General features: G+C 37.8%; 1 protein-coding gene across 3 annotated transcripts; it reads left to right on the top strand.

Moving 5' to 3' along the window:
- The first annotated feature begins 5,882 nt into the window (after window positions 1–5,882).
- LOC105562047 (putative odorant receptor 69a) lies at window positions 5,883–10,503 on the top strand. Of its 3 annotated transcripts, none has more exons than XM_012012549.1 (8): window positions 5,883–6,053; window positions 6,815–6,886; window positions 7,078–7,549; window positions 8,101–8,200; window positions 8,577–8,696; window positions 9,049–9,204; window positions 9,807–9,930; window positions 10,144–10,503. In XM_012012549.1, the coding sequence occupies exons 1-7, from the start codon at window positions 5,966–5,968 to the stop codon at window positions 9,870–9,872; spliced, it is 1,074 nt and encodes a 357-aa protein (XP_011867939.1). In that variant the 5' UTR covers window positions 5,883–5,965; the 3' UTR covers window positions 9,873–9,930; window positions 10,144–10,503. The 3 variants fall into 3 exon arrangements, with proteins under 3 accessions (XP_011867939.1, XP_011867937.1, XP_011867938.1); XM_012012547.1 differs by having other exon boundaries at window positions 6,617–6,886; XM_012012548.1 differs by lacking the exon at window positions 10,144–10,503 and having other exon boundaries at window positions 6,617–6,886; window positions 9,807–9,989.
- The last annotated feature ends 57 nt before the right edge of the window (window positions 10,504–10,560 follow it).

The following is a 10,560-nucleotide window of genomic DNA, read 5'->3' as shown; positions in this document are numbered from 1 at the left end:
CTGGAAGGTTTGAGCGGCATTCCGCAGACCGAATGTCATCGAAACGAATTCGAATAAACCGAACGGCGTGATGATGGCCGTCTTCGGTATATCGGCCTTTGCCATCGGAATCTGATGGTAGGCCTTGAAGAGATCAAGGGAGGTAAAGATCGACTTACCCAGTAAATTTGAGGTGAAGTCATGTAAATACGGTATCGGATATTTATCCGGTATCGTGACGGCATTTAGGCGACGGTAATCACCGCATAACCGCCAATCGCCGTTGCCTTTGCGGACGAGGTGGATTGGACTAGCCCAAGGACTGCTGGATGGCCTACAAATGCCTAACTCAGACAGCCTTTTTATTTCAGCCTTCGCTGCCTTTAATCTATCGGGGGGTAGCCGGCGTGGCCTCTCCGCGACGGGAGGACCGTTCGTAACAATGCGGTGTTCGACAGCACATGCGGCAGGCGAGAGTGCCTGACCGCGACCGGTTACCTCGGGGAATCCCGACAAGATGTCCGCAAATTTATTGTCGCTATTAACTAACGATATTTTATTTTCCGGAACCGCTAAAATTTGTCCGGACGATGACAAGGAAGTCACGCTGTCGATTAAACGACGCTTGTGCAGGTTGACCGTTAATTGATAGTGTGTCAACACGTCTGCACCGAGGATTGCAAAAGGCACATTTGCCACGCGAAAAGTCCAAGTTATGGGACGCCGCAAGCCTAGGTCTAAGGTAAGACGACGCTCGCCGAACGTATCTATCACAGTATTGTTCGCTGCAAAAAGTCTGAGTTCTGAGGGCGTATTCTTATCGCGTAAGGACGCTGGGAGGAGAGAGATCTCCGCGCCCGTGTCTATCAAAAATCGTTGACCAGTGATTTGGTCGTACACATGAAGACGGCTTTGTTTGTGCTCGGAATCCCCGACCGTCTCTTTGCGGGGAGAGCGGTTTAGTTTTCCGCCGCGTCATCTTTCCACGAGCAAGGCTTGCGGCAGGACGTGGCTTTCTTCCCGTATTTACGGTGAATGTAACAGTAGCCCGCCTTAACATCGGGCTTATCTGTCTCATCACCACGCTTAGACTTATTACGCGTACGGGATGTGGAACGGTCGCTGCGCAATTTTGCGACCGAAGTGCTCAAAGACTGGATCTGCTTAGTGAGCTTATTGATCCTTTCGTCAGTGCTCAAAGGAGCTTTAGGACGAGTGCCTTTAGATTCTTTTGGCGTGACTACGGCGACTGCGGTACTGGGAGCATTGATATCCGCGAGTTTATCCGCGATTCCCGCGAGTTTTTGCAGGTCAGGTTCGTTCATCGCGACCAAAATGGTCTTGTGCGCGTCGGGTAACAACTCAAGGAAGAGAGATTTTAACACGGCGGTACTGCATTGCCCACCGTTGAGCTGGTTCATTTGACTTAATAAATGAGAGGGCCTCCGGTCCCCCAGAACCTGACCTTTCAGTAGCTGCCGTAAACGGGCCTCCGGTGAGACCGCGAATGTCGCGAGAATCCTGTCTTTGAGCGCTTTGTACAGGTTAGCAGGAGGTGGTTCCTCCTGGATCAAGTCTCGGATATGCGATATGACCTCTGGATCGAGGCTTGCGATAAGGTAGTCGACTTTAGTACTATCGACGGTTATATTCGCGTTTATAAACGACGCTTCAACACGCAAAAACCAATCTTCCGGGGCCTGTCGCCAGAAGGGCGGAATCTTAGGCACCCGGTACGATTCTACGCGCGCGTCTTCGTCCGGCATGTTTAAGCTGTGGGACGCGTACCGCGAACCGAGAAGAAATGAGAAAAAAGAAAAGAAACTGAGGAGAAATACCAGGACGAGGCAAAGCATATGCCTCAACGGTCTCGAAGTTCTAGAAGCGGCGTCGTCCCTCGAAGGAGGTAGAGCCCGGACTCGAGACGTCGGCGAGAGTAGGGTAGAGGCGCTGTCCTGCGTCCCGCCGGACGGCGGTGCCTGCTGGATGCGCTGCCAGGGGCGTCCCTCAAAACCGATGTTGCGTGCGCGCCGGGGGCTGAATGCGCAACGCGTCCCGTTGATGTAGTCCTCGTGCGCCGCGGTATGGTCCCGCGCGCTGTTGGTATGGTCCCGTGCGCTCGTCGGCGGCAAGCGCGTCCGCAGGTACAACTGCGTTGGCGCGGAGATGTCCGCTGGGATGACTTGTGCGCTGACTCAGGGTGCGTTTTGGTTGCGTCACCCAATATGGCCTCCTCGCTGTTCGCTTGGAGATAATGGACTCGCCCGAAGTTTCGAGACGGTCCCAACATGGACTCGCCCGACGTCGTTGACGTAAAAAATTGGGCCGCCCCAGGATCCTCTTAGCGGGTAGGGCGTGGTTGAGGTCCTTCAGAGGGCTGCAGGTCCGTCCAGGAAGCTGGAGAATGGCCTGAGTCCTGTAGTCGCTCCTTGATACCGCTGATGCAATCGTGAATCGCGCGGATGCGCGATCACGTCGGGGTCACCAATTGTGGGCTTAAATATCTTAGAAGCCCCGGTAGAAGTGCCACAGATACTTCTTATGCCGGTAGCTAGTTTATGTGCGAAGGCAGGAATGATGCCAGGCACGTTTAAGAACAAACGATATCCTTTATTAGATCTCAATCGCAACGTCGAGGTGATCGGTCTCGATCGTGCGAGTTGAGAGAAGCGACTGTTACAATACTTGTCCCGCTCGGACAGCGCCACCAACGACCATGAGTGTGTCGTGGTATAGATGGGCAACTCAAGTCGCCACAGGTTTACAACTTTCCACGTGAAGCGAGATCCACTCCACACCTCTGACATAGGATGGGTAGGGTTAGTTTTAACAAAGTGGAGCCCCCCCCCCCGAAGGGGGGACGAAACACACTGTCTTCACGCATACATTTTTATATCTACATTTGGTGGAGGGGAGTGACTTATATGTGAGTAGAAAAATGTATGCGTGAGACAGTATGTTCCGCCCCCCTTCGGGGGGCTGCACTTCGTTAAAAATAACCCTACCCACCCTATGTCAGAGGTGTGGAGTGGATCTCGCTTCACGTGGAAAGTTGCAAACCCATGTGGAACAGTACAATGGTGGAAGTACATGCGTGGAGACAGTATGTTCCGCCCCCCCCCCCTTCGGGGGGCTCCACTTCGTTAAAATATAACCATACCTGTTCCGTAGCAGTGTGTACGATTTACTGTCCACACTGTAGTTTTAACAATGTCTTTATTTGGTACGAAGTATACACTGAGCTGCACGCCTTGGTGTCTTACGGTTAATACCGCACGCACTGGTTTTACTATTGCTATCGACCTCGCCTGGGGACTTGGTCGTCCTGAGTCGATAGCCCACCGATCTCGCCTGGGGACGGTCGTCCTGAATCGGTGGTTCGAAGTCCAGACCACGCCTGGGGGATTGCGATACCCTGAGTCTGGTATCGCGAGCACCTTAGACACTTCGACACTATTCTGGGATCGTATACCCTGATGGTCGTCTTATAAACTGTCCGAGAACTATACGAGTTGCCCCGTTGACTTCTGGATAGCGAATGAAAACTGGGGGGATCGAGCTCCCTTTATATCCCTCGTTTCCGAATTCTCATTGGCTGTCGACGGATCAAACGATCTGCCGATCGCGCGCGACGCAAGCGTTGCGCCGCCGCGTTAAGGAAGCCGACATCAAGGGCACCGCGAGACCCCCCTGTATCGGGGCGGTCAAGCCGTCGCTCCTGTGATGCTGCCACGAGACACTAAGGTGTCCACTGCTTCTTTGTGTTCCTCTAGACGAGTTTTTTGTGGGTGTCTAACGTGCTCGCGAGATGTTATTGCGCATGTCGTGCACGACTGATTTTATTATATTTTACGTACGCAACAATACCCAAACCATGTCTGAGGTGTAGAGTGGATCTCGCTTGCTCGGTCAGTCTGCGCCGCGAGAAAAATTAAGCGTGCGCGCGCGCGCGTGTGTGTGTGTTCAACCCGTACCGATTGGTGCGGGAGGGGGCAGGTGTGACCTTGTAAATGAAAACGGTAGTTCGTTTATGATTTTAAAGGTAGCTACACAGGCATTTTAATAAAAATTACTAAGAAAAAGTATTAAAATTTTTAGTTTTCAATTTGTTATATCTCCTAAACCAATGCCGTCCCCCACTTGATTCTTGCGGGGAATTACTCAGAAAACTCACCCCTACAACATATCTAAGTGGCGAGGAAATCGGTGAGGTGTGACCTATTCTGCATATTTACCAAATTGAAATACGCAAATTTCAAAACTGCAAATAAATTTTATAAATATTACAGCAAGTGATTTCACCAATTTGTAACTAACATTTTTATTTATTTATGATGTCTTGGAGTGTGCTCAAATTCATCATGCTGCATATTTCAATGAATGGTATATTATGGATCCAAGAAGAGCTTGGAACTTAATTCTTGTAATGACCAGATCCAGTAAGCCTCTGTATCTTAATATTGGTAAAGTGTTTCCGTTGACAATGGCTACGTTTTGTAATGTAAGTTGCTTTAATTTTAACTATGACTTTAATTTAATTAATAATATACCTTTCTACATACAAGGTAGCGTTAAATGAAAACTAAAAATAATTTAAAATTATTCATATACGTATACGAAATTTCTCCTGAAGTATTTAAAATGTTACCCACATTTAACATAATAAGTATTAAATATCTTCACGATTCATTTATTTAAAAATATTTTCTATTTTTATCTGTTATTGTAATGCTATTAAGGTACATTTTATTATATAGCTATTGAAAACGTCAGCCGGTTACATATCCGTATTACTTACTACAAGAAACCAATCGAAAATATGAAAAGAATACAAATAATGCCTTATTTAATACTAGTATTTCATATTAAGCATTTGACCAAAGAGTTGGTCACATAATTTAAAATTTATAATATAAAATTTAAGTTAAATGTAAAATTGATAACTTAACATGATATAATTGTGTATAGTAAATTAATTTAATAAAATTTATGCTGCTGTTATAATTATACTGAGTAATTCTTTTATTTATTGAAAATAAAAGGTACTAGATAATAGATATAAGGTTAGCTTAGCTAGTAATAACATGATGAAAGAGGAAGAGGATAAGTCGAAAAAAATGTGTACGTACCATTTAAATAAAAATAATAAAAAGTATTATATTATGTTACAAATTAAAAAGTATAAAGTGCATTAAATGCATGAGAATAGAATTCTAGGTTATAGCATTGCATAACAAGTCAGTTTTTGTAGAAACGTGTCTAAGCAAGTGTCTAAATTCAGACAATGCTCATATTGAAAAGTAAAGCCTTCATGTAAGTATTTTTTAGTTGTGGTACCTGTTTACTCCATAAATAATAATTGAATAACATCGACTAAAGATAAGTATAAATAAATGAAACCTCCAGAAAACTGTTAAACATATTTAACGTTAACTGAACATTTTTGCACGTTCATAGAAATAGAGAAGATTATTTATGAAACATGTAGTTCATAAAAATGAAATATATATATGATACAGATTAAAGTAATTCTATATTAATATCACAATACCAAAAAAAAACTTTTACCTATTTATTTCACCATTTAACTCAAATTATTTCGTATTAATAAAAGTAATAAAAGTAATATCCAGATGTCTATAGACATCGCAAGGCTATAGACAACTCATGATCGATTACCACTGCTTCGGAACATGATCAATACATCTACATAAACTGCCGTGAGACCAGGGGCTTATCCACCAGTCATTACCTCGGTTTTTATTTATGAATACTCCGAACGTTGTTGCACTGTAGTTATCCAAAGTTGTGAAACAAGAGGGTACATTTAAAGTTTTTTAAATTTCCTTCTAGGGCACACGGAATATCGCCTGTTTTTAAGAATTTTTATTATGCACTCGGAATATCGTCTTATTATAGCTATCTATGGCTGGCTTCGTTCGCAATAAAGAAAGAATTAACTGTCAGTCTGCATCGTACACTCAATATGGAAACATCAAAATTTCTTAAGTACAAAAATACTTCTCATCGCACTTCTCAGAGCAAATATCACAATGGGTTACTATTAGAAAAAGGTTAGACGAACAAAGCTATGTCGAAAGGAAGATACGGTTACCATTCATTATTAAATTCGTTAATAAGTGAATATTTCTTCATTATTTTTCATATTTATAAATTGTAATTATATTATGACGTTTGAAATAGTAGACTCGTCAAGGTTTTTCAATTTTTTATGTGTTATTATATTATGTTAATTGAATAATTATTACATGTAAGTTATGTCAAAGCAGATTTTTCTTATTGATATCAAAATTATTTGTAATTATATCATATGAATAAATTTGCAATTTATTTTCCTAAATTGTAAATTAATGGTTGCATTTCATGTGTAATATTGCTTATGCGATAAATAAGTAATACTGACTTATGTATATTTCCTTTCTTTTATATGAGAAGCTCCTAAACATATTCTATGAAACCTTACCGAAATAAATAAATTACTTGACAAGATTATCACTTTCTTATTTTTAGAGTTATTATAATTGATACATGTTCTAGCTTAATCACGATTAATCAAACGGTAATTGTCCTTATACAAAAAAATTTTAACATATACTAAAATTTTTGCAAAAGATAGATTTCGAATGGGCAGTGAAGTTAAATCGATATAGTCTAGTATTAATTGGACTTTGGCCTAAGTTCGAACAAACAACATGGGAAAAACGTATGTGCAATGCACATACGCTTCTCGTTTTCTCAATGATGTTATTCTTTGTTGCGATTCCTGCAATACATTCCATGATAAGAATCCATTTCGACCTTTTATTACTGACAGATAACTTGCAGTTTACTTTACCAGCCATCACTTGCGTCCTAAGATTTGCAATATTCTGGTGGAAGAGAAAACGTAAATACAGTTACAACTTAGTTATTAAACGATATAAAATGTTTTCATAGATATCTTATATTTGAATGTAACTAAACTTTCTATTGACTATTAAGAAACGAAGTTAAAAATCTTAAGTTATATTACAATTTTTAAACAACCAAATAAATCTATATTCTCATTAATTTCCTTTTGTTACCATGTTTTTACAGCAGTGACAGCAATAATAAACATGATCGCTTACGATTGGTTAAAGGAGAAAACACGACAGGAAAAAACAACGATGATCGCAAGAGCGCAAATTGCGCGCATCATTATAACATTTGGGTACAGCTTAATGGGAGTGAGCTGGTTTGTTATAGTTGTTTTACCGATATTTGGCCACTCGGTGAGATACCTGTCTAATATCACTGATCTGGAGAGACCATTACCACTACAGACATATTATATCTACGACACAACTAAAAGCCCACAATATGAACTAACATTCACTATTCAAAGTATTACCTTATTCCTCAATACTATGTGTTATACAGGCGTTGACAATTTTCTTAGTCTCTCGGTATTTCATGTCTGTGGCCAATTGGATATTCTAAGGAATCGCCTCATGTATAATTTACATAATGTCTCAAATTACAACAGAGTTTTAAAAAATTGCGTGATAGAACATATCCGGCTACTTAGGTATATCTTTATACGGGGTGTTATGTAATATCCGCCTCACTTCTTATTTGTGGATAGAGCGTATTAGATTGAGTTCAAAAATCCTGTATCACTTTGCAATTTTTGCAATAATTAACGAGTTATTAATTATTAAAAATCGCTGTCTTAGCCCGGCCTACTGCACAATTCAAACGCGCGGCGAGACGCGGCCGTCCAACGATCGGCGTTGCTAGGCGCGAGGAGAGTTGTTTGTGACACACAACAACGGTTACGTATGACAAACAACTCTCCGCGCGCCTAGCAATGCCGATCGTGAGAGGGCCGCATCTCATCGTGCGCACGAATTGTGCAGGAGGCCGGGCTAAGACTAATCGATTTTCAATAATTAATAACTCGTTAACTATTGCGAAAATTGCAAAATGCTAGAGTACTTTTCGACTTGCAATTAGTCTAGTCCGCTCTATCCGCAAATAAGAAGGGAGGCGGGTATTACATAACACCCTGTATATTGTGACATCTTTCAGATTAATATTTTATTCGGTATTGTAATTGTTATGCAATATTTTTTATAGAGCTATTCATCATATTCAAGAAATATTCAATATAATATTGATGATATTATTTCTATATTTCGGGATTCTTTTCGCTTTCTATGGATTTTGGATGATAAATGTAAGTAATTTTATGAAAAGTATCATTACACAGTTATTTATATTATACGGTTTTAATATATTTATATAAAATAACTTTCTACTTCTTATACATCAAGTATTTCACACGGTAATTGAAACTTATTTTAGTTTAATTTTTTACATTTACATTATTATAATATTTACATATTATGCAATTTCTAATATAAGTTACTTTATAACACAAGTTAATTTGTCAATGAAAACATTAATAGGATTTCGTTAAATAATAAATATTTGTGCTTTCATAAGTAATACAAAAACGGCATACCAAAAAAATTTATGTTAAAAACTAAATTTGATCTGAATATTAAATTTTATATTTCATATTAAATTTGATATTTTAATAATATGACTAGATGCTCGAAAGTGAACAGCACTTAACAGTCTTTCACTTGACATATATTATAAGCGTCTTTACGAACGCATTTGGTCATATGTGCATGTATTGTGCTGTTGGCGAAATGTTAACAACTCAGGTAAACTTGAAATTTTTTAATTCCTACCGATTATTTATTTTAGTCACAATTACAAATTATAAGGGATTTATTCTACAAAAGTTATTATAATGCTAAATAATAATTTGCATTGCCAAATGTAATTTATAATAATATACATATAAAATGTATACTCATTACAAAATTTAAAACACGTGTGTATTTAATCAAACGTGTTTTTATCAAACTGAAATTCAATTAGTTAATATTGGAGAATGCACATTTGAAAACTGCACATAAATTTTATAAATATTACAGCATGCTTCAAATTATATTTGAACAATATTTCAACAATTTTTAATTAACATTTTTATGTATGTTTGATGATGTTGAGTGCGATCGAATTTATTATGCTGTATATTTCAATGAATGGTATACTATGGATCTAAGAAATGCTCGGGACTTAGTTCTTCTAACAATAAGAACCAGTAAGCCTCTTTATCTTAACATTGGTAAGGTGTTTCCTTTGACAATGGCTACATTTTGTAACGTAAGTTCAAGTACAACTTTAATATAATTAATAAGTATTTCCTTTATAGATAAGGTAGAGTTAAATGAAAACTGAAAATAATTTGAAGCATCCATATAAAAGAAAATCTAAAGTTTTGTGTTAATTATTTAACACAATATTGTGATATGTTTTGTAAAATTACATAAAGCCAGCTTTGGAAGCAAGTTCTACTATACATATAGTCTCTTGTCGAAAGATGTTTTCTTCCAAAAAGTCAGATCACATACTGTAAATGTCACTTTTAAGTTAACCAGGACATTTATTATGCCATACACAAATTTATCACCAAAGAAGAGAATTTTGTTGTTGTAGCTCCATTTATTAGTTTTCCCACCAGCGCAGATGCGTTAAACTTACTGTCAAATAGGATTACATTGAACATGTACTTTTAATATTTTTTAGTTTATTATAAAGATACGTGTACTTCAAATCACTATTACAGTTCTCATTTAGCACTACACAAAAGGAAATTTCTTTTAAGTCTCTTATAATATTTCATATAATAAATATTAATTATATTTATGATTCTTTTATTTAAAAGTACATCTATTTGCATCGTTATTAAAGTATATTTTATATAGCTATTGAAAACGTCAGCCGGTTACATATCCGTGTTACTTACTACAAGAAGTCAATCAAAGATTTAAAATAAAGATTGGCTTGGATGCTGTGACAAAGGGAGAGAAAAAGAGACAAGTCAGAAAGGTATTACATGTACCATTAGTTTAAGAATAATAATTAGTATAACAGACAAGTTAAAAGTATGAATATAGTTCACAATTGCTAAGGAGAATTTTACACACAATTGTAATATATCTAAATTATACATATAGTATGTATAGTTTCACATAATTAACATATCCGACAACTTAATTATCTTACTTATCCTTCATTTGAAATTATTGAAATATTTTGCAGAAAAGACCTGTTATTCTTGTTAGTATGTAGTATAAAAAGAATATGCATTTATGAAGTTATAATATAGAGTGAATACCTTAAAAAGAAGTGAGCGGGTATTTCCGTGAAAAGAATTTACTTAGAGTTCTTTGAAGGTATAGTAACAGTTACTAATGCATTAGAAAATATAATTTAATAGTTTTCAAAAGTACATATCTCAATTATTATGTACCATCATTATAGATTATCATTATTTTGTAATAATATATTATATATCGCTAAGCTTTACAGCCAGCCAAATTATTAGTTCTCTTTTATTACGCTGTTAGTTCTAATATTTACTTTTACAATGTTTGCATAGTGTGTATTCATTTCGCTATGTATATGATAATAAAAATTACTGCTTTTCTTCTACAATATATCTAACACTTATTGCAT

The sequence above is a fragment of the Vollenhovia emeryi genome, unplaced genomic scaffold, assembly GCF_000949405.1.
Source record: "Vollenhovia emeryi isolate VEMERY1.0 unplaced genomic scaffold, V.emery_V1.0 DF939197.1, whole genome shotgun sequence".
Taxonomy (NCBI): domain Eukaryota; kingdom Metazoa; phylum Arthropoda; class Insecta; order Hymenoptera; family Formicidae; genus Vollenhovia; species Vollenhovia emeryi.
Note: the sequence above shows the minus strand (reverse complement) of the source record. Positions and strands in the feature narration are given on the sequence as shown.

Bases quoted from the DNA above. Each gene is read 5' to 3' on its own strand.
- LOC105562047 (XM_012012547.1), top strand. From the start codon at position 5,966: ATGGAAACATCAAAATTTCTTAAGTACAAAAATACTTCTCATCGCACT. The intron at 6,887-7,077 runs GTAAATACAGTT...ATGTTTTTACAG, and splicing joins ATTCTGGTGGAAGAGAAAAC to CAGTGACAGCAATAATAAAC. The intron at 8,697-9,048 runs GTAAACTTGAAA...GATGATGTTGAG, and splicing joins GCGAAATGTTAACAACTCAG to TGCGATCGAATTTATTATGC.